The 24000-nt window shown below is 36.2% G+C and overlaps 1 protein-coding gene and 1 pseudogene across 48 annotated transcripts in view; both read right to left on the minus strand.

The window, feature by feature from the left end:
• SLMAP (sarcolemma associated protein) overlaps positions 1 to 24000 on the minus strand; it is a 148745-nt gene that overhangs the window by 58999 nt on the left and 65746 nt on the right. For all 48 annotated transcript variants that reach the window (XM_072785704.1, XM_072785705.1, XM_072785709.1 and 45 more), the window contains exons 4-9: positions 12308 to 12380; positions 7795 to 7831; positions 5924 to 5986; positions 2025 to 2120; positions 1703 to 1774; positions 12 to 152 (exon numbers count right to left, since the gene is read on the minus strand). In XM_072785704.1, the coding sequence (XP_072641805.1) occupies positions 12 to 152; positions 1703 to 1774; positions 2025 to 2120; positions 5924 to 5986; positions 7795 to 7831; positions 12308 to 12380 (482 nt within the window). The remainder of the gene's footprint in view (positions 1 to 11; positions 153 to 1702; positions 1775 to 2024; positions 2121 to 5923; positions 5987 to 7794; positions 7832 to 12307; positions 12381 to 24000) is intronic.
• On the minus strand, positions 21899 to 23488 carry LOC140610122 (rab GDP dissociation inhibitor beta-like; annotated as a pseudogene).

Below are 24000 nucleotides of genomic sequence, written 5' to 3' on the forward strand. Positions count from 1 at the left end.
AAATGAAATACCTCAACTTCTGAAAGTTTTCTAACCACTTCAATTTTCTCCTGAAGAACCCGCCTCAGGGACTCTTTGGCTGTCGTCTCGTAGTTGTGTTTATCCTCCTGTAATGCTATAAGTTCCTTCCGTAAACTATCTTCTGTTTGATTCTAGGATTAGAAGATATTTATAATTATAGCCAAGTTATTTTTTAAGTATTTACCATTTGAAAAAAATAACACATTATGATGCTCTTGGAGTTCTATATTGAGATACCTCCAAATACAAATGATGTTGGTCCTATATTAACTGAAGCTCTATTCAAAAGTTGCATTGTAAATTGCGCCTTCACAAATATATTACTCTACATTCTAACAGAAAAAAGATGTCAAAGGAAATTGAGAATTTATCTCATATGTACAAAACGAATTAAGTCTCCTATTTGTCATATACATTTGTGGGTAAAAATAATCTCTTACTTTCAAAGGGGCCACACATTTTATTTTTTTTTATTTATTTATTTTTTTTTAATTTTTATTTATTTATGATAGTCACACAGAGAGAGAGAGGCAGAGACACAGGCAGAGGGAGAAGCAGGCTCCATGCACCGGGAGCCCAACATGGGATTCGATCCTGGGTCTCCAGGATCGTGCCCTGGGCCAAAGGCAGGCGCCAAACCGCTGCGCCACCCAGGGATCCCGGGGCCACACATTTTAAAACAGTGGTTAAACCAAAAGGAATAAGAGTACCCTGAGGAAAAAGCTGACTCCAGCTCAGGCAGGAAATGTATGAGTCTGGAACACTTTGTTTTAGACAAAGTTTAAAACTTTGCCATTTATGACAGCAGGAAGCTATCAAAGTTTGCTGTCCTTCTACCAAAAGGACTCAGGCACCAAACTGAAGAAGTTCCCGTTGACCAAAGATGGGATAATTTGAGCATCAATAAGAACAACAAATGGAATAGGCTGAAACATATGAAATATATTTAAATCTAAGTTTGGAGAAAAAAACACTTCGTGGTCATTCTTTAATGGATGAGAAGGAACCAATTCATTATTTTAAAATCCAGTAAATAAAAGGAGAAAATCACTTATCCTGCTTTTCCTAAAGAAGTGACTTCAGGGTAACAAAATGGTTTATGAAGGGGAATAGAAGTATTTATAGAAGTAATCCAGCTAATAAATGAAGGAATAATAGAACTACATCATTTTTGCGACCTTAATAATGGATTTAGGCAAGCATTATCAAAGACTGCTAACATCTCAAAAAGAAAGACAACTAGACATGGTGCCTTCTGGTGAAAGTACACAATACTCTTCATAAAGAGTTGTTGGTAAAAAAAGAGTTGAACCTAAATCAGATTAAATCTCTAGATCAAACTACCAATTTATGGTATGGGAGGACAGCTAGAAGAATGTTTAACAATCCACATTGAGGGAAATTAGAGCACAGATGATGTAGTTTCTCCAGCAAATATCAACTATGATAGAAAAAAAAGAAAGAGTTGTATACAGGTATTCAATATACAATTCTTTCTCTTTACATGTATGTTTGAAACTTCCTATAATGACAAAAGATTTAAAAGAATGGTGAAAACATATAAATGTTTTAGCATGTACTCAAAATGTCAAAGAAACGAAGCTACATAAAAAACTATGCGTTTTTAATGCATAGTTTATGCATTTTTCTTTATGGATCTTTATTTGAGATTAATACCTACTTTGGAGCATGCTTGTAATTGGTTTCCCATAACTTCTAACCGTGATAAAAGTCTATCTTCATCTATTAAAGCCTGTTGAAGAAAAATTAAATATAAATAAAATCTCAGGGTAATTTAAAAATTATACATATCAAAAAGGTTGCTATTGCCAAAAAAAAAAAAGATATAAAATTATAAAACTGACCATTGTAAAATGATAAATTTTTAATATTTGGTCATTAGGAAATGACTTTGCCTGCTAAAAAATTTCACTTTTAATCAACATCTAAGGGATATTAAACTACACTTCAATGCTTCTTGAATATAAACGCAATTGGAATACCTGCCAACTGGTATCTGAAGCCTCTTGGGTAATGGCTAGTAGCCGCTGAAGTGTGGCTAACTTCTGTTCCAACATCTGTTCCCGATGTAAGGCCTCCTAATAGCACAAATCACAAAAGAGATTCTAATAAACTAGCATGATTCCTTGAAGAAAAATCAAATTTCAGTACATTCTGAAAATATTCTCATATTACATCCCACTTTGTATCTTACTTTCAAACCTGATAAATCTACCTTGTAAAATATATATAAGCCACATCATTTTAGCCTTATTTCTTGGTCTATTAGAGGTACTGAGCTGCACCTTCCCCTATTAACAGAAAACAGTCCCCTGTTTTTGTTTTCTTTTTACTTATAATTCACAAGGGTTTAAAAAAAAAAAGGAAATCCAGATTACAAGAATCCAACAAATTTTTAACTCTTCATTTTACATATATATATACACATATATATATGTGTATATATATATATATATTTGAATATATACATATCTTTTAGAACAAACTCATTCCAAACTAAGCTAAACAATCTGGTCGGTAGTGAAGATACTTCTTAATGGCTTTGCTGCATAAATATGACATCTAAAATATAAATGTCTTTAATTTTTCCTTTTAAGAATGTTATACACACACACACACACACACACACACACACACACACACACATATTTAAAGAGAGACTGCTTCACAATCTATTGCGTTTCCAGGTGTTCTGATTCTTTGTGACCGTATACTACTTAGCAGATCAAATATGCCAAAAATAAGTAAGCGTCCACATGTAATTAAGGGGGTCAAGGAGTTATATAACTATTTGGCAGCTCCAAAAGGGTATTTTTACAGAGGACACTGGCAAGCAAAGCCTTATCTCTAGGTCTCCTGTTAACATTTGATAGCTATTAAGAGGGTCTCCTTCACTAGAAGGAGCAAGGTGAAAATGCTCACATAGCATTCAGCTGTGGTTATGGCACATTTTTATACATTTTTTTTTAATTTTTTATTTATTTATGATAGGCACACAGTGAGAGAGAGAGAGAGGCAGAGACACAGGCAGAGGGAGAAGCAGGCTCCATGCACCGGAAGCCCGACGTGGGATTCGATCCCGGGTCTCCAGGATCGCGCCCTGGGCCAAAGGCAGGCGCCAAACCGCTGCGCCACCCAGGGATCCCTATGGCACATTTTTAAATTTCACTTTCTTCTATTCCTGTCATTAGCCAAAGAAAAACACGTACTACCCCATCTCTGGAGCCATCTCAACAAAAAAAGATATGCTTCATACAGTACTTGAGATTTAAAGCATGCATTTATTTTTCTACACATCCTTGATAACCAATGATTAATCAATGATCTGATCTAATTAGAGTTACAGGTACCATTTTAAAATATAACTCTAACAGTACAGATTAGGGATGCCTGGGTGGCTCAGGGGTTTTAGTGCCTGACTTCCACCCAGTGCGTGATCCTGGGGTCCCGGGATTGAGTCCCACATCAGGCTCCCTGCATGAAGCCTGCTTCTCCTCTGCCTGTGTCTCTCTGCCTCTCTCTCTCTCTCTGTTTCTCATGAATAAATAAAATCTTTTAAAAAATAAAATAAAAGTACAAGATTAAGGAATCTAACAAAAGCCATAAAACACAGCTTACACTTAAAAGAGACTAGTTGCCAAGTTTAAGCTTTTTTTTTTTAAAAAAAATTATTTATTCATGAGAGACATGGAGAGAGAGAAAAAGAGAGGGGCGGGGGCAGAGACACAGGCAGAGGGAGAAGCAGGCTTCCTGCAAGGAGCCCAATGTAGGACTTGATCCTGGAACCCGGGATCATGCCCTGAGCTAAAGGTAGACGCCCAACCGCTGAGCTACCCAGGCGTCCCTATGTTAAGGTCTTGAAATATTCCTAATATCCAGGAAATGACACTAAATGCTGCAAAAAAGCTTTACTTAAAAACAAAACCACCAAACAATTACTACTTCCACTAGATGGTGTAATTTCATCTTTTTGAACTCAATTCCACTTAGAGTTTCATAATTCCATGAACCACATCCTAACAGAAATCTCATACTTCCAGGAATGGCCTTCTGGTTCTATGGCATGAAATGTACTCCAGCTTTTACTCAAAAGTTTTACAATTTACATTAGAACTTTAGCAATTCAAAAAGATGTATACAGAAAAGACAGCACAATATAATCTTCTCTAAAGAATCAGAAATGAAAAAAAAATAAAGAATCAGAAATGAATAGTGAAAGATTATGCCCACTATGAATATTCAAGGAACTGACAAAATTGCAAAAAGTACTGGAGTGAGCCATGGCATTAGATTCATAGTCCATGATGACTAGTAACTATTTAGCATGTAGTTTTGGGAAATAATTTTAATCATATGAGCCCCATATTTCGCATATGAAAAATGGAGGCTAGATTGGATTAATCTCAAAGTTTTCTTCTACCTCTGAAAATAAGAGATCTAGGTCAGCTAATGTGCCTTCCTTTACTGAGTGGTAAATAACTGCTAACATGTATGGCATACATTCTATGTGACAGTTGCTATTCTAAGTGCATTACATATATTGATTCATTTATTCTTGACAATTCTGTAAGATACATGCTATTATGCCGACATCACAGATGAAGAAAATGAGGCTCACAGTAGGTCAGAGGTTAAGGTCAGACTTGGTCCCTAGACCAAGTCCAGGGAATTCTTGCTAGAGTCTATTAATAGACATTCTACTAAACTGCAATTATGTAAAATGGCTTTTCTATGCACCATTAGGGTAAGATGTGATTAATGCTCTGACAATTTTCAAACTTGCACATTCTTAACTGAGGGGGAACTGCTCTTAGGGATTGATTCCTATAAAAGAACGAAGGAACCAGGATCACTGGTTTGGTCCTAACATTCTTAAAAAGCAACTGAAAACCTACATAGAAAATGATTACCCAAAGTTACAGAACTCACTAGCAGAGCGAAGATAAAAAGTTTAATCTCTAAATTCCTGATCTAGGGTTTTTCTTCACCATGGTTCCTCACCAGAAGAATAACCATTATCCAACCCAAATCTCCCAAAATGAAGAGAAAACGAACAAAAAACCCACTTATTTTCTTTTTGGAGATTTCTATGGCTCTTTATTTTTTTTCTTTTAAACATTTTTTTTTATTTTTTATTTATTTATGATAGTCACAGAGAGAGAGAGAGAGAGGCAGAGAGACATAGGCAGAGGGAGAAGCAGGCTCCATGCACCGGGAGCCCGATGTGGGATTCGATCCCGGGTCTCCAGGATCGCATCCTGGGCCAAAGGCAGGCGCTAAACCGCTGCGCCACCCAGGGTTCCCTCTATGGCTCTTTAAATATGGTATTAACTTCGTCTATGAATCTGCCTTATCAAGATATCTTTCTACAGGTCCAGCAGCACAGCACAGTGACTAAGGGCAGAGACTCTGAGGTCTGACTATCTGGTTCAAATCCTACCTCTACCAGATATGTACCTTACAGGATTGTTCTGAAGATGAAATGAATAGAGATAAAGGACTAGACTAGAGTCTCGCATATAATAAGTGCTATATAATTACTTGCTATTAATATTATACAAAGCAACCAAAATCTCTCCAGGTTTAATTTTATTTAAAAGTCATCTATAAATAAAGAACTATTTTGAAATTTCCTCATATTTGAGTGGAAAAAAAAAACTTCTATTGTATAGAATCCTATCTTTTCTAGACTTAATAATCCTGATTCTTTTTATCCTTTCTTCACAAGACCTAGTTTTAATCTTTTTTTAAACTTTGAAGGATATTTCTTCTGTACTTGTATCCAATTAATATTTCTTTAGTCTATATCTGTGAACTAGTAAAATCAAATCTAAGTTAATTCTACTTTTAAAAACTAAGAATTTTCAAGATTTACTTTTACCTGTAGATACTGAGAAAGCTGGAATAGTTCCTGAGAGTACATACTTGGAGTGTTAGCAGCAACCTAGAAACAAATGACACAAGTACCAATAGTCACACAAAACAATTTTAAAAGACATTAAAGCCAAACCAAGTCCCTGAAATGTCTGTTTACTGAAATATACAAAATAAAAATTATTTTTAGCTCAATTAGTTCCTTTCATTTTCAAAATATTTCTCACATCTAGAATTTGTAAATGGTATTATTTTTTGCTGACCAGTCTGAGATTCATAAGCAGGGTTGTGGAACAAGTACTACTCATGAAAACATTCCTTGATAAACCAAATCACGAAGACAGCACAAAAGCAATACAGCGCTTTCTTAATTCAGAAATAATACCTTCTAAATCAAGAGATATACACTTTTCCCCTTTAAAATTCATTGTTAAATAGTCAACAAGTCACAATCTATTTAGAAGTAGCCATCTTCAAAATGGGAGTTGTATGTGGAGGTGTCGGGAGAGATAGGACATGAAATGGAACACTTTGTCCAATGGCCAGAGGCAATGAAAATAGGTTTGTGGAAGGGAAGGGAAAAGGGAAGGGAAAAGGGAAGGGAAAAGGGAAGGAAAAATGAAAGGAAAGGAAAGGAAAGGAAAGGAAAGGAAAGGAAAGGAAAGGAAAGGAAAGGAAAGGAAAGGAAAGGAAAGGAAAGGAAAGGAAAGGAGGAGAGAAAGGAAAGAAAGAAAAAAGAAAGAGAAAGAGAGAGAGAAGATACAATTAAGTTTAAAAAAAAGAATAATTGGTAAATAATGATGTTTTAATTACAAACCACAGAAAAAATACTTAGAACTTGAGAGTATTAGAAGAAATTCCTTCAATAAAGGGTTCTTTCCAAGTGTGAAACATAGAACCATGGCATTGTTCACCACTTCCCCAAAAGATGATACCATTAGATTGCTGTAACATTTACCCATATCCTCAATACTACCAAGCCTTATGTATTAACTTAATGATGTTAATAGCATCAATCCTGATTAAGTTCAGAAAGTATATTTTTATTAATATGCTAACTAGAATTCAGAGAAGTGGCATTATTTTTAAAAGTTAGTCTTAAATTGTCAAGGACATTATTTCTGAAATAATTCTTGGTATTACTGAGGTTGATGATTAACCAATTTTACTTCTGAAAAAGGAATCTAGCAGAGAACTTCAGTTTTAGGCAAGCTTTCAGTCTTTATCCAAATGGAACGCAAAAATGTAAAATTTTTTTCCAATAGTTTAGTTAGTACACTAAGAAAAAATATGCACATTAATGTCAAAAGATATAGATGTATTTTTTTGCTACTTAGCAATGATATCTACAGTTTATTATAACATTAATTCTTAATAAAAGGAAAAATGCTAACAAGTAATTATTGCAAAATTTCTGACCAAATCAGGTTAAAACTGATTTTCAAGGACAAAAAAAGAGCAATTTCCATAAACCCATATTTCTGCTATTTTTATATGTTGGTATATGTTGGGTGAACTATTTGGGCATAAAGTTTAATGAATACACCTAGACAGACTGTATTCCAGAATAAAAAGTAGTAACTAACACTGCGTATCTCTGCTTTGGCATACTCCTATATAGAGTACTCCTACTCTATATAATTATACTCTACTCTATATAATTAGCCATTTACTTGAGATAACAAAGGTTTTATCCTAAGAAACAAACAACCTAACTTCTCCAGATCAGAAGACTGCAATAACCAAATACCTATACACACTATATATAATTTGTTACAGAAGAAAAATAAGTTTCTAATTAAAGCATATTAAAAACAAACAAAAACACTTTCCAAAGCCATATAGTTAGTTTAGAAAAAATAATCATTAGTAGCTTACTTTGTCAACAGGACTTGGTAATGGAGCATGGATGACACTGAAAAGTAAAATTTAGAATTTTTTATCTAATTTCCTGACAACAGCGGAAATAGTATGACAGTACCAGAATATCTTAAACCCCAAGTTGATATACTTGCTTTCATATAATTAAAAGAATGTGAATTATTTTCAATCCTCATAAATACACAAAATTCTTAGAAAACAAGGTAATAAATATATAAATCTATCTTTTACACATATTTGTGTGTGTTTTTTTTTTAAGATTTTATTTATTTATTCTTGAGAGACAGAGAGAGAGAGAGAGAGAGAGAGAGAGAGAGAGGGGCAGAGACACAGGCAGAGGGAGGAGCAGGTTCCACGCAGGAAGCCCGATGCAGGACCCAATCCCAGGACTCCAGGATCACGCCCTGGGCTGAAGGCAGGTGCTAAAAAACACTGAGCCACCTGGGCTGCCCCAAGTGTCCCCACATAATATATTTCTAAACGCAAATTCAAAAATCAAAGTGTATTAAATGCCCTTGAGGAACCACTATTTAATGAGGGTTCTGGTGAATGCCATGACTATAGAACTTCTATATAAGAAAGAAGTACTCCTTAAATTATCCATTTTTAATTTTGGAATGTGTACATTATGTTCTTTTAAAATTAAGTATTCCTATACACAAAGTCTTAAAAACCAAAGTTCTACTAGAAAGAAAGCTGTAATTTGGAAACTTGTTCTAGCAGAGAACAACTTTAGCTAACTAAACAGTATTATTATATCACACACTAGCAACCAGAAAGCTTAGATATAGGTATGAATCCAAACTTCGTATAGGGCAGCCCCGGTGGCTCAGTGGTTTAGTGCTGCCTTCAGTCCAGGGTGTGATCCTGGAGACCTGGGATCAAGTCCCATGTTGGGCTCCCTGCATGGAGCCTGCTTCTCCCTCTGCCTGTGTCTCTGCCTCTTTCTCTCTCTCTGTCTTTCATGAATAAATAAAATCTTTAAAAAAATAAAAAATAAAAATAAATAAACTTGGTATAGTTCTTTAAAACTAAGCATTAGACAGATAGTATAATTGATACTAATTGCCTTTTGGGCCTTATAAAGTACTATTGACAGACAGGCAGTATAGTATAGCAGTTAAGCATGTAGGCTCAGATGTCATACTGACTGGGCCTAGATTCTGGCTCTATTTACCAGCTGTGTATCTGGCTCTATTTACCAGCTGTGTAATCTTGGGCAAGTTACCTAAAGCACTATAGGTCTCAACTTCCTCATCCATAAAATGGGGATAATCATAAAAACAACCCCATGCGGTAACTGTAAGCATTAAACATGTTAATATAATTAAGAGCTTTGAACATAACCTAAAACATTCTATCACTTAACCCTACTACCACTCCCAATGAGAACTCAGCAGCTAGGGAAGCTAGGGTTCCTATCTTACAATGCTTGGTAAGATACTGTGTGTGTGTTGGGGTGAGTAGAGAACACAAAGCAAGGCTGCCCACCCACATCCCCTACAAGTTGCTAATCACTTCATATCCTAGGTGCTACTCTGGTGATAGTGAGCCTAAAGGCTGACTGGAGTTCCTAGATTCAACTGGTTAATCATGTGTAAACTAATGAGAAACTATCTTCCACGAATTAAAAATAGAAATGACAATTCTGATCCCACTGTAGTAACCACAAACATCCTAAGAAATGCTTCAATTAATCACAAATACACTAAAATGCTAAGTAAAATGGAATATTAAGTACCAGCATATCCTCCCTTTTGAGCACACACGATCCTGTACAGACTCCCAACTGAGATTATATAACCCTTCACTTCTTTGATTTCACATGTGTTTTCAGGTACCAATCACCTCTGGATCCCCAGAATCTATCAAAAGGCCCTAGCAAAGCTGGTGCCTAATGAAGGTTTAAAAAATTATGCCAAATTTAGTTTTTCTCTCTACCCATAAACATGGAATAGACGTTTTAAACGTAACTTTCTTTTTCTTGACTACAAAATTAAGAAATACTGATTATGGAAAATGTGTAAAGTATGAGGAAATAAGTAAGAATTACCTAATGCAAGCACCTAGAGATAACCATCTGGGGTATGTATCTTTTTCTCTGTAGATATGTACAGACAGGCAAATGAACTTAAGATAATTTAAATCGAAGCAAATAGTATTCAGTTTTTTTTTTTTTTTAAATCCAGTTTTCTTAGTGACTGAAGTACAAAATTTTCTGGTCTTGTGAAAAACTGGTTAGCAAAAGGCTAAAAATTCAGCTAAACTATTCCATGAGTAATATATGTGTGGTGTATGTGTGTGTGTGTATCTTACAGAAACTATTCTGGATATAGGTGTATTTTGTTTGAATTATATTGTATTTGAATTGTATATTGAATTGAATTGTATTTGGTTGATTTATATATATCGAATATTTTGTATACAAAATATACATATTTTGTATATGAACTATGTTCATATGCAAAAAGGCAGTGCAGAAAGGGAAAACCATCAGTACTGGGATGGTAGGGTTTCAGGCAATTTTTCTCCGTTTGTTATCATTTAAAAATTATTTGTGCAGGAATGTCTGGCTGGCCCAGTTAGTAGAGCATATGACTCTTGATCTCAGAGTCATGAATTTGAGCCCCATGTTGGGTATAGTGGTAACTTAAAAAAAAAATTATTTGTGCAATGTAATCAAAAACAAGGAAGAAAAAAGAATCAACTTTTTGAGAACTAGCTAGTGAGAATCTTAAAAGCATCAAATGCTATGTATATAATATACCTTAAACTAAGCATTCTGGCATACCCAAAAGTATCTTGATGGCTAAAAAAGATTATAGTAACAGAAACAGCCAATGATCATTGTGTGCTTAATATATGCCAGGTACTACACAAAACTCTTTAAGTGCATAACCTTGCTTAGTCTTCCTCATAAAATTCCTGCTCAATAAGTACTATTGTTATCTTCATTTTTCAAATGAGAAAAGGGAGGCCTCATCAAGTCACAGAATAGGTGGAGTTGGGCTTTGAATGAGACTATCTGCCTCTGAAGACCATTGTGATCTTCCTACAGCTCCAGAGAACTGCCTGTCTAAAATTCATCTTCTCCAGAAAGTCAGCCAAACTATGTACAATGAAGCCGGCAGCAAAATTTTAAACGATACTAATATTTAACCACATAAGAAAAACCAAACAATGAGAAGGAAATGGGGAAGATGAAAAGCATTGGGGAAACAAGAAGGATAGGGACACAATTCACTAACACAGACTTTGAAAAATTGACATGCCCTCTTAGATGGAACCTGAGATGACAGATGATCCTTTATATAATTACTCAAAGCTTTTAACTCCATGAAAGAAAAATCTCATTATCACACAAAAACATCAAGGTCTTTAGAAGCCACACATCATTAGTTGATTAATAGTTACTCTTACTTTTAAAAACTTAACCCTTGACTCATAAAAAGAGTCATATTAAAGTTCCCAAAGTTAACTGTATTTTTAATAATTAAACTATAATATAGAATAGGAAACAGATTTTACATTTAAATGTTTAAAATTTTTTGCTTTGCTCCAGGTATCCTTAAAGCTAAAAAATATTGGTAGCTTCTAACTGAAGCAAAATATATAGTAGTTCTAATGAAAGCACAGACTACCAAAGTAATAGAAGAGCCTCTGCTTTCTTTTTCATTCTCTCTCCTACTCACGACTCTATTTTGCTTTAAACTTACTGCTTATCTTAACCTCCCACCTTCAAATCTTTGTCTTTGCTTCTGAAGGATAAAAAATATTATGTTGGGTGTACAAACAAGTTTCTTGCATATACACAGTCTTCTCCCCAGATAAAAAATGCTTACGTTTAATAATTACTATATAATGATAACCTATGAAAAGCATAAGACTAAAATATACTTATGTTTAGGTTTTAACATTTACATTTTATGAGTAACTCTTCCCTTTCAAGTTTGTCCTCAACTGAATGATCTTTCCACCACTTGAGGGGGAAAAAAAATACAGCCTTGGAAAATCCCTCCAAAACTCCCACCTATTTGGTTACTAACTATATCAACACCCTCAACGTCCTAAAAGATCATGACACTGGCATTAACTTCAGAGGAAATCACAGTTTAAGAAGTCCTATATTAAATACAGATCAAAATACAGTTCTTACCACTAATGAATACAGTTACCACTCATCAGTAACTTACATATCCTAAATATTTTGAAATACAACTAATAATCCATCAAAATATAAATTGGAAAGTTAAATTTGGAAACAAAATAATCTGTGCTTCATTATATATTATTATTTACTAGAATTGTAGTAATGTAGGTAATGTGAAAAACATTAGTAACATTGTAGGTAATGTGAAAAAACAATTAAAATGAAATATATTCTAAAATACTACATTAATGTTCTACCATTATTAAAATAATCCTGAAGTGTTAACTGTATACCATCATCTCTAATATTATTAACCAAGGTAATTAATATAAAAACTTCATAGCACTAAATTATACTCACTCTGAGCGGAGCCGGGCTTCCATACCATCTGGTAGAAAAAGTTTTATTGTGGAAACAATACATCCATGGGTAACTGGTTAAAATAAACAAATTAGATGGATTAAATAATTGTTTAAAAATACAAACCTTCGTATCTCTCATATCCAAACATTTTATTCCTAAATAACTTCCGAAAAAAATCTGGTGGTTTTTTTTTTTGTTTGTTTTTTGTTTTTTAATCTGGTGGTTTAATGGCAGTATTCACTCCCCTGGAGAAAGTCATCCCTGTTTTTATACTGAATCACAGCTGCGAGGCAGAATTATAGATAGAATTGTTTTTGAAAAGTGCCCTAACCTCCAATGCTGTAGCAGTCAATAAAAGGTCAGTTGAATTTATGTAAATACAATTGAGGAGAGGAAATGCACTTTTTCCTCTATCTTCTGGCATCAAAACCTAACTCCAACTATTCCCCAATTTAATAGTTAGCCCTAATTCCTAATTCTCCTGTCCTCCTCAATCTGTAACTCCTATCCATGCCTAACAAAACTTGTAAGTTCTGCATAATAGAGCTTGAAATATGCCATTCAATTCTCCCATTTGATGAGTGAGAAAACCAAGACCTCAGACAAGTGAAGCTGCTTCTGGTACTCTGTTTATTAAAGTCTGAGATTTCCAGTTCAGTATTTAAAATTGTGGTTTTGGTGCTTTTTCTTCCTCCACCCCCTAACATTTTTATATAACATTACACCAGTCATTTTGTAGACAACTTCTTACTGTTGCTTCTTACTTCCTCCTTTTCCTTCTGATGATTTCAAGAGACAAAACCCCCCAAAGGCAGTAAGTAGCTTCTCTTTGTGATTAGGCTTTATAAGAAAATATTTTTTTGCTGTTTTAAGGTTGATGGCTTTTTATTTCTCTATTCTTCCAAGATTATATCTTCTGGGGTTAGGATTCAAAGAGTTAATTTATTTAATTTACCAATTAAAAGCTAATGCAGGGTGCTGAAAATATACTGTCTCATAATTAGAAAAGGAGTGGTTATGTGACCATATACATTTGTCAAAACTCAGTAAGCTGTACCCACTGTATAAAACTGGTGTTGCAAATAAATTATATCTCAATAAAACGGATTAAGAATAAAGCTAATGCTCGGATGCTTGGGTGGCTCAGTTGGTTAAGCATCTGACTTTGGCTCATGTCATGATTGCAGAGTCCTAGGATCAAACTCTGAGTTGGGCTCCATGCTTGGTGAGGAGTCTGCTTCTTCCTCTCCTTCTATCCCTCCCTCTGCTTGTGCACTCTCTCTCTCTCAAATAAAAAGTAAATAAAATCTTAAAAAAAAAAAAAAAAAGAATAGAGCTAATGCATTTATGTAAGAGTAACTTATTAAGTGATCAGGCCTATAAACCATCAAAACAATATTATAAACATGAAGTAATATGATTATTCTGTCATCTGGAAATATACAGTAAACTTAAGAAACTTAGTGCAATTTACTCAATTTTCATTAACTTATTATTTGAAAAGTGCTAACACAGATCAAGAACCATCCACAGCAATTACAGCCATGAACCACCTGGGCTCCTTCCTTCCCTTCAGGCCTCATCCTCCATCCTGCTACCATAAACACCCTATGCAAGACCAAGCCACTTGCATTTCCAAATTCCTTTTTTCACAACTCTATTCATTTTACAAGCTGTTCTGTCAGTGATATCATTTTATCCTCTTGCCTGCATGACCAAAGGCTACTTATCCCCTAGGCTCAGACTTTCTACTTACTTCACGGAACTCATTATCTGATTTAGGGGTCTCCAGAGTCTCCTATATCTACTTCTTATAATAGTAAGCACAGTGCACTGTGAATATTTGTCATTTACGCAACCACTGTCTCACCAGTTAGAGCAGACTCTGTAAGAGGGGCAAAGATTGGTTGCTTTTCACTTTTTAAATCCCATACTTGGCAGAGTTATCTGGCACAAAGTAGGCATTTAATGAATGATTACTGAATATGCCAAATAACATGGTTGGTTAATATTTTACAGCTTCCATTACCCAGGGTGAAGACATCTCTTACTTTGAGGGCAGCAGAGTTCACCTACACTTGTAAGAACTACTTAACTCCCTCCTTTCCCTGGTAGAATATAGGGAAGGGACAGATTTTCCCAGCTCTATGACTCCGCCAGAGATCTACTCTTTTCAGGCTATAATAAATACAAGAGAAGAGTATAACAAAATCCAGCAATACTGATACTTGACCAATGTATTTAAATTGATAATAGAGTCTAAAAAATTACATGCATTGAGTTACAGAATAAAATTGCAGTGCCAGAATTGACAAGCTGTGATATATTACATCAGAATTTCCATTGCTCAGATATATCACCCCAAAGTCTAGCAACTGAAATGATGTACAAATCTGTGAAATGAATCGAGGGGTAATACTGACAGGGCAGCATGGGGTTGCTGTACTACTGAAGGCAGTTAAAGATCACGTCTAAGTGGACAATCTAGTCTAGCCAGCCCTGCTTTTGAAAAGGTTCTTGTGACAAGCAGATACACACATACGCATAGAATTATTAGTTGTCTTTTTTAATTTGCAACAGGCGAGTATTTAAAACTACCTGATAAAAATGTTTTGTTCTAATACTTAATCAACTCTATATAACAGTATTTCCCAAAATGGAGTGCTAGTGGGTGTTAACAAAAACAGATATGAAGGTCAGAAAAGTTTGGGAAATACTTGGTTAAAATATATTGAAGAGTTTTTATTTTTTTTATACCAGTCTTTTTCAGAGCTCAATGGGCTTTTTATCCATCATGAGGCTCTAAAAGTAAGATGCATTTCCAAACTTATTTGACCACTGAGCATCTCTGTCCCCTGTTTTCAGAATACTTACACAGGAACTGATATGACAGTATTATATACATGATATATACAGTATTATGAAAAAAATACTTTGGAAAGTACTGCTCTCAAATATTTTATTAATCACTTTTTAAACAAATTTTGCTCTCAAAAATTTCCCAGAAACATTATTCACCATATTTCCAAGATTCAGAGACAAAATGATTGTAAAACACACAATTTAAAAGTTTCTCAGGGGATCCCTGGGTGGCGCAGCGGTTTGGCGCCTGCCTTTGGCCCGGGGCGCGATCCTGGAGACCCAGGATCGAATCCCACATCGGGCTCCCTGCATGGAGCCTGCTTCTCCCTCTGCCTGTGTCTCTGCCTCTCTGTCTCTCTCTGTGTGACTATCATGAATAAATATATAAAATCTTTAAAAAAATAAAAAATAAAAAAAAAAAATTAAAGTTTCTCAGGTGGGGTAAGAAAGCTGCAGGATCACTGCCACATTAAATACAGGTACCCTTCAATTTTTTTTTTTTTTTTTTAAGAGAGAGCGAGAGAGGGAGAGCGAGCGCATGAAGAGGAGGGAGGGGCAGAAGGAGAAGGAGAGAGAGAATCTTAAGCAGGCTCCACACACAGTGCTGGACATGGGGTTTCCATCTCAAGACCCTGAGATCATGACCTCAGGCTAAATCAAGGGTTAGAGATTTAACCAACTGAGCTACCCAGTTGGTGCCCCACTCTCTGCTTTTTAAAAGTTTGTATTATATCCCTTCACTTTTATGAAAGACCTACATCAGTACCTGTTTTCCCAACCAAAAGAAATCCAAAGAGGATTTTTGCTTATTGTGAAAAAAAGGGTAAAGTGTAAATAGCATTCAGCAAGCATTTTGCAGTGAGCTGTTACAAGGCATTGAGAGGGGCCCTGGCAAGCTCCTCCCCCACAAAGTATACTCAGCATCTCAGCATCCAGCGGCCATAGTTTTGAACTGTGTCTGTGAACATCTGTGCTTTAGCTTGATTTATTTTGTGCATCCATTAGCAAAATTATGTCCCTCAGGTATCAGAAAAGCCTAAGAGAGATGACACTTTGGGTCTGAGAATGCTAAAAAGTTTTTCCATATAAATTAATGTAATTGCTTCTTCCCTTTACACCAATTTTTAAAGGTTTCATAGGAGATGCCTGGGTGGCTTAGTCAGTTGAGCATCAGACTCTTGATCTCAGTTCAGGTCTCGATCTCACAGTTGTGAGTTGAAGCCCCGGTACTAGGCTCCATGTTGGGCATAAAACCTACCTTAAAAAAAAAAAAAAAAAAGTTTCATAGGAATGATCTACTTTCTGACAGCAAGTAAAACTGTGCATATATGCATTGTAAGCTACAAGCAAATTTCAAAAATGTTAAAACAAGAAGTGTGTCTGACTCAAAAAAACAAGGTATCTATGCATAAAAATCTGCAATTACTTGTACTTATGAGATTTTATTAAAAATCAAAATGAAGACTACCTAAGCTGTCATTTGTGGGTTTTTTCCTCTATTATCTCATACAGGTTATTGTTTTTGCTTTTGAATTAATATATTTACTTTATGGTATGAAGTCAGCCTTTACTATTGCCTCTTCACACAGGCATTACTTAAAAGACCCATGTTCACTGTGATGAGCTTAAAAGCTATGTAAGGCCCTGAATTGGAAGACTGAAACTTCTGGGGTATGTTGTAGTCTGGCTCTATCTCTGTTCCTGCATTGAGTGGAAAGGTCAACAGTACTTTATATTTGAGTAGTTTGAAGGATCCCTCGAAATGACTGGCAGTAATAGAAGTACAATGAGTAAGATGATAAAAACATAAGAAACATCTAAAAAAACCAAGATCTAAATGAGAGGCATTAACATTTCCAAACTGAGGAATTATTTGCTTGTCTTTTGACTACAATCTAAGGTTAAAAAGTTACCAAACTTTCAACCTTGAAATTTTCACTTCATAAAGCTTCCAATTCAAAGATTTTTAAAATTATTTTTAAAGTTTTTTTTTTCCCCAAGAGAGAAGCAAGCGAGAGAGAAAGTAATAGAAGAGCCAGCGAGTAAGGGGAGAGGCAGAGGGAGAAGCAAAGGGAGAAGCAGACTTTCCATTGAGCAGGGAGCCCAACAAGTGGCTTAATCCCAGGACCCTGAGATCAAGATGTGAGCTGAAGGCGGATGCTTAACCAATGGAGCCACCCAGGAGTCCTGATTTTAAGTAGGCTCCTCACCTAGTGAGAAGCCCATTGTGGGGCTTGAAATCAGGACCCTGAGATCAAGACCTGAGCTGAGATCAAGAGTTAAATGCTTAACTAAACCACCCAGGTGTCCCTCAAAGACCTTTTTTTTTTTTCCAGTCAGAAACAAGGCAGGAAAGCTAGCCAAAAAGACAAGTAACATTTTGGGACATCTAGGTGGCTTAGCAGTTGAGCATCTACCTTCGGCTCAGGGCATGATCCCAGGTCTGGATGAGTCCCACATTAGGCTCCCTGCGGGGAAGCCTGCTTCTTTCTCCCTCTGCCTGTGTCTCTCTCTGTGTGTGTCTCGCATGAAGAAATAAATAAAATCTTAAAAAAAAAAAAAAAGACAAGTAACATTTTAACTCTAAAAAGTGTTTTTGTACTGATATTCTATCATTCTGTCTTCACTTATGAGCTAGAGTTCAGTAATCAAAAGCTTTCACTCGGGGATCCCTGGGTGGCGCAGCGGTTTGGCGCCTGCCTTTGGCCCAGGGCGCGATCCTGGAGACCCGGGATCGAGTCCCACATCGGGCTTCCGGTGCATCAAGCCTGCTTCTCCCTCTGCCTGTGTCTCTGCCTCTCTCTCTCTCTCTATGTGACTATCATAAATAAATAAATAAAATTTAAAAAAAAAAAAAAAACAAAAGCTTTCACTCCTCAGCAAAAAAAAAAAAAAAAAAAAAAAACCTTTCCCTCATCAACTCCTTGTTTATGTCAGGAATAATTCTCTCCAGGAAAGGTAGCATAAATGCTTATTCTTGCTCTTTATTTACTTGTTTTCAGGATGGTTTACCTACGCTTTTCTAAGGGTGACCAAATCTTTTTGTTTTCTTTTTAGTATCATTTAAGTTCATGGATTTAAGCACATTTGATATATTTCAATCCACTGCTGTTATTATTTGATCCTCAAACTGTCCCATCTTTGATCAATTAGAACTTTATGTTAACTGAATTTTCTGACAGAACCCTAGGAGTCTCAGTTTCATTGTTTTATATATGACAAAATCTTTTTTAAGATTTTATTTATTTATTTTTGAGATACATAGAGAGGCAGAGACACAGGCAGAAAGAGAGAAGCAGGCTCCCTGCAGGGAGCCCGATGCGGGACTCAATCCGGGACTCCAGGATTGTGCCCTGAGCCAAAGGCAGGCGCTAAACCGCTGAGCCACCCAGAGATCCCCTATATGACAAAATCTTCTATGCTCAACCTGTACATTTCCTGCTTAGACTCAGAGTTAGCTATTTCTCCCAGGAATCCTGTTTCTAACTATTTATTTGGTGGGAGACCTTTCTCTAGGTATGTGAATTCATTTGCTACTTTATTTCTCTAGCATACAATGGAGCAATACTTCTTCTTAGGTTATTTTTCTATTTATGCACAAGGAGTAGTGGTTCTTTAGTTTTAGCTGTTTGCTAAATAGTCACTGAGAATCTGCTGGCTATGAAGCAGTAGGATGGTAAAGATGGGGAAAATCAAGATGATTATGACTAGGTCCTTGTCTTGAGGAGATTTCAATATATTTTGTAGAGAGAACAAGAAACAGCTAACATAACAACAAAGGGGGAAATTTTTCACAAATGCTACAAGAGGTACAAAATACTGTGGAAATTTGGAACAGACAAAGGCAGGGGAGGATTTATAAAAAGGGTTAAAAAAAAAAAAAGACTTCAAAAGCTGGAAATGGAAGGAAAGGCTGAGAGAATGGCATGAGCAAAGAAAGAGACCTCAGGATCATGGCTTAAGCCAAAGGCAAACACTCAACCACTGAGCTACCCAGGTTACCCGAGTTTGATGTCTTTTATTTTTTTAGCATTTTTATGATGATAGAAGATAGCTACACTTTTTAAGATTTTATTTATTTATTCATGAGAAACACAGAGAGAAAGAGACAGAGAGACAGAGAGAGAAAGGCAGAGACACAGGCAGAGGAAGAAGGAGGCTCCATGCAGGGAGCCTGACATGGGACTTGATCCCAGGTCTCCAGGATCACATCCTGGGCTGAAGGCAGAGCTAAACCGCTGAGCCACCTGGGCTGCCCCATAAGACATTTTAAAATTTATTCAACCAGTATATGCCAAGTTGAGTGTGGAGATTCTACAATGAAGACATACACAATGCCTGCTCTTGTGTAGCTTAGTGAGAGAGGCAAACCTGTAAAGGAGAGTGCAGTGTGCAACAGGGACATGGAAAGACACCTTTTTCAACCTAGAAAAAGTTTTTAGCCAAAGGAATAAGCATGTGCGAAAAGACAAGGTCTACTGTGGGAAGTAAAAATAATTGAGGGCAGTTTGAGCACAATAAAAGGAAGATACCAGTGCCCCTTGCTCATAATGGGCTCCCTGCTCATAGGGGCTTACCTAGGAACAGATATTGGTGAAGTAGACCCCAGGGATGAACTGATTGGAGTTATATACCAAGTTTATAGAACTAGCTGGTCCCAAGCTTTGCAGGAGAGAGTTACTGTAATGTTATGTAGCCCAGAACTCATGCTCTGTCTGAGCAGTTTGTGGGTTTGGGTACAGAGGAATAGATAGCTCTGATTTCAGGAGGATCTGATAGGTTGGCATTCTCTCTCATTTCCTTGAAAAAAATCTATTAGAATATCATCTTATTTGTTTTTAACGATATTTTACATCTAGAGGACAAGTTATTTGTACCTTGAGTTTTCAACCTGGAGTCACACTATATGGAAAGTCAAACATCAAAATCAGCTTGTTTTGGAGAGGATGGAATAGAAGAGTCACTAATATGAATGGATATGTTCAATGACATTAGGTTCCTGTGACCTTTTTAACAAAATCATGATTTTATACACACACACACAAAATATTTTTATATATATTTTTTGAAATTTCCTTTTACATATTCATTTCACATAAATACATAAATGACACAGATCGTGGAAGGTTTTCAATTGCAGTCACATTAGCCCCATTCTTTTTAATTTGGCTTCCTCTTCTCCTTTACTTCTTCCCTCCACCCCACTCCAGGATGACTCACAGTAATGACCTAGTATACATCCTTCTATGCTTTTTCCCCTATGTTCATATAATCATATTCAAACACATACATGAACATGTACATTTATAGGGATTGGTGAGACTTTTTAAAATCATGAATTATTAATAGTGATTCTTTCCTCAACAGTGTATCTTATACAAATCTCTACAATTCATATAATCCTAATTTATTCTTTATAATAGCTACACAATGGGCAATTTTAAAATTATGCTTCATTTGTTCTATGCACAGTGATGAAAAGAAATCCTTTCATACATTCTCACAAACTATTTTTTATCATTTCAAGTGTCTAATTTTATATTCTTACTATAAATATATTCAAAAGCACTATGTAGTACTGTTTTACATTAATTCATGCTTTATGTAAATAGTATTGTACCACGCATATCCTTCTGCAATTTGCTTGAGAGAATGTTTGAGATTTATCCTTACTGATATATGTAAATTTAGTTCATACATTTTTACACCTGTATAGCATTTGTGCTACTTTTGTTCTATTTTTATTTATTTTTTTTTTGAGAAAGAGAGAGAGAGAGAGTGTGTGAGTGTGCAAGCAGAGGTAGGAGGAGAGAATCTTAAGCAGGCTCCATGCCCAGAGTGCATGAAGCCCAATTTGGGGCTCAATCTCATAACACTGATATCATGATCTGAGCCAAAAAAATCAAGAGTCAGACACCTGACTGAGCCACCCAGGCACCCCTTTTTATTCTATTTTAATTAAAATTCTTATGTTATTTAGTTTTTTCTATTCATTCTATTTATTTAGAATTTTTATTAGGAAACTCCTAAACTTGATCAAATGCTTTTTTTTTTTTAGGTTTTCAGAGTTTGGCTTTATTTTGCAGTACAGAAATCATTTGGAGCCATTTTGAGACAGGCATCATTGAAGAGGTCACATCTAGAATACAAAAGAAGCTTCTACTTTTACATGGTCTATGACTGAGTTTCTTTCCCTTTGTTCTCATCAACTGTCTAAGGTTAAAACACTGCACACAGTCGTCCTCTAAAATGACTTGGTTTGAAGTTGGGTTAGAATTTTAGGCCCACATAACTCCAACTGGTGGCTGTTTTCCATGGGCACCTATAACACTTGACAGAACACAAAATGTAAAGGTGTAGGGAAAACATAGGGCTTCTGTCCCAGATTATGGACAATTTCTAATTCCTTTAACATCAAGAGGACAGATGACACACAAATTGTACTGATCCAGCTCTTGAGCAGCAGAAGCATACAACTGCAAAGGCTACACTGATTAAAAGATACAAATACATTATCAAGTGCTCTGAATCAGTATGACAATGTTTTTTAAAAACTGATCTTTCACTAGGAAAAAAACCTAGTATTGGTTAAACTGAATATAATATGGTAATCTGCCAATTCTGAATAGCCACTTGAAAACAAGTTCATACATGATATTAGAAGGGAAAGGAACATTTACTAATACAGTGCTCTGCAATCTCAGTTTTGATTACAAAAGCGGGCCTTATAATATTGATTTCATACAGTATACATCATTTGCCAGAAGTTTGTCCTAATTAGATAATAAAAGGTACTGGTATTAGTCTTCGCCATTAATATAATTTGTGCTTCATTTCCTCTAAGTCAAACTCAGATTCCGTCATCCTCTTCCAGGTGTCCTTGATGTTATCACAAGTTGTTTCAAAATGAGTTGGAGCATTGTATATACAGAAAATAAAGACCTGGCTTTCTGTTTCCAAGTCTTTTGGTACAAGGAGGTCACTAATGTTAACAAATTTCTATTCAATTGGCTCCAAAAGCTCCAAAGCTGATCTGATTTCTTTCCCTGGCTCCTTGAAAGGTCTCCACAGTTGTACTAACTATGGCGATATACCTTCCTTGTGCTGCCACACTGTGTATGGAGGAAATCATGCAGACATAGCTATCTGGCTTCTGACTGACTTGGTTCTGGGGAATGATAATCTGGCAGGAGCTGGTACCACTGATGTTCTTGATGGGGTGCCTGAGGATGCAGATAACTGATCACTTGGCTCACTTTTTCTACCTGGTCTTTTGCATAGCTGGGATTACAAATGAGCTGCTTACAGTGATTAACCTCTCCTTCAGATTTCACAACAATCACTCCTCCATTTTGTACGATTTCTTCAGTTGGTTTATTGAGCATGTAGGTACCATCATAAATAGCACATAGCCCTGCAAATCCCAGGGCTGAGTTCTCCAAGACCATACAAAAGATAAAGGTCTGGACTTTCGCTGTATCTTGCCAGACACTTGTGAAGTTTAATCCTATTAATGGTTTCACAGCATGGTTGATCTAAACAGTAATTGGTTTTTATTTTTTTCTTAACATTTTTTATTTATTCGTTTTGAGAGAATGAGTTAGAGCATGAGCAGGGTGGGGGGTCAGAAGGAAAGGGTGACCTGACACGGGGCTCCATCCCAGAAGCCCGGGATCATGACCTGAGCTGAAGGCAGACACTTAACCAACTGAGCCACCCAGGTGCCCCAAATAGTCATTGGTTCTATAAGATGCCAGGGCATGGCCAGTAAAATCTATGACATCTTGTCCCAAGTCAAATTTCTTGTACTCTCAAATTGCAGTCTTCTTAGGATCAATGTCCTCAAAAGTTCAGGGATCTTTTTCATCAAAGCTGGCAACAGACACTAGGGATCTTCTGAAGCAACGTTTTTCAAACAATCTCATTAAGCTAGATGCCAGGGCTTCTGCTTTAGTGGAAGGAACCTTGTAGATTTTTCCTCCCTTATAGACAAAGCTCCCTTCAGTCACTTTGAAAAGTGGATAGCAGTGACCTCTGTATAAAGCAGCATCTTAACCAGCTGACCACTGACCATAAGGAACTTAGGAATTAAGTCAACGTTCCAGTCTCTTCCTATCCCCACTAATGATGGTGGTACACCGGTATTCTAAATCTTTTGTATACATCTTCCAGAGGTGTTATAGAAGAACCTTCTTCTCTATAATACAGGTTTCTATCCATGTGAAGAACTTTCTTTCCATTCACTGACATTATACCTGACAGGATATATTCAGTCAGGCTGGTGCCCAGCAGGAATACTTCATACTCCTCATTCATGGTGGGGGAGAGGGAGGACCTAAGCCTGAAGAAAAGAGAAAAGCACAGGGCCTGGAGGGGCCAGAGGCTATACAGCCAACCTGAAGCAAGAGGAAGCACTCTGGCCCGTCTGATGGAAAAGGAAAGCCAGGGCTAGAAGTAAAACAGAGCTGCCAAGGAAGAGAGGTTGGCCTCCAGCTCAGATGGGAAGAGAAGAATCCAATGCCTTTTCAATACCTACTGGTTATACAGTAATATGGTTTTCATGTAACATTTTTAGTTTGTGGACAGTGTTAATAGAGTTCCCCAATACTGAATCATTTTTTAAAATCTTAGAATAAAACCCACTTTGTTGTTTATTCTAGCTTCATTTCTGAAGTTAATTTATTAATACCTTAATCAGAATTTTTCCTCTATCATCACAAGTGAAATTAGCGCTAGTTTTCTGTCTTTGAACTGTATCTTTATGAGAATTTGGCATTAGTGATATGCTGCTGGCTTCTCTAAAGGATTCTGACAGCTTTCCACATTTA

Source organism: Canis lupus, chromosome 19 (assembly GCF_048164855.1).
Source record: "Canis lupus baileyi chromosome 19, mCanLup2.hap1, whole genome shotgun sequence".
Classification (NCBI taxonomy): domain Eukaryota; kingdom Metazoa; phylum Chordata; class Mammalia; order Carnivora; family Canidae; genus Canis; species Canis lupus.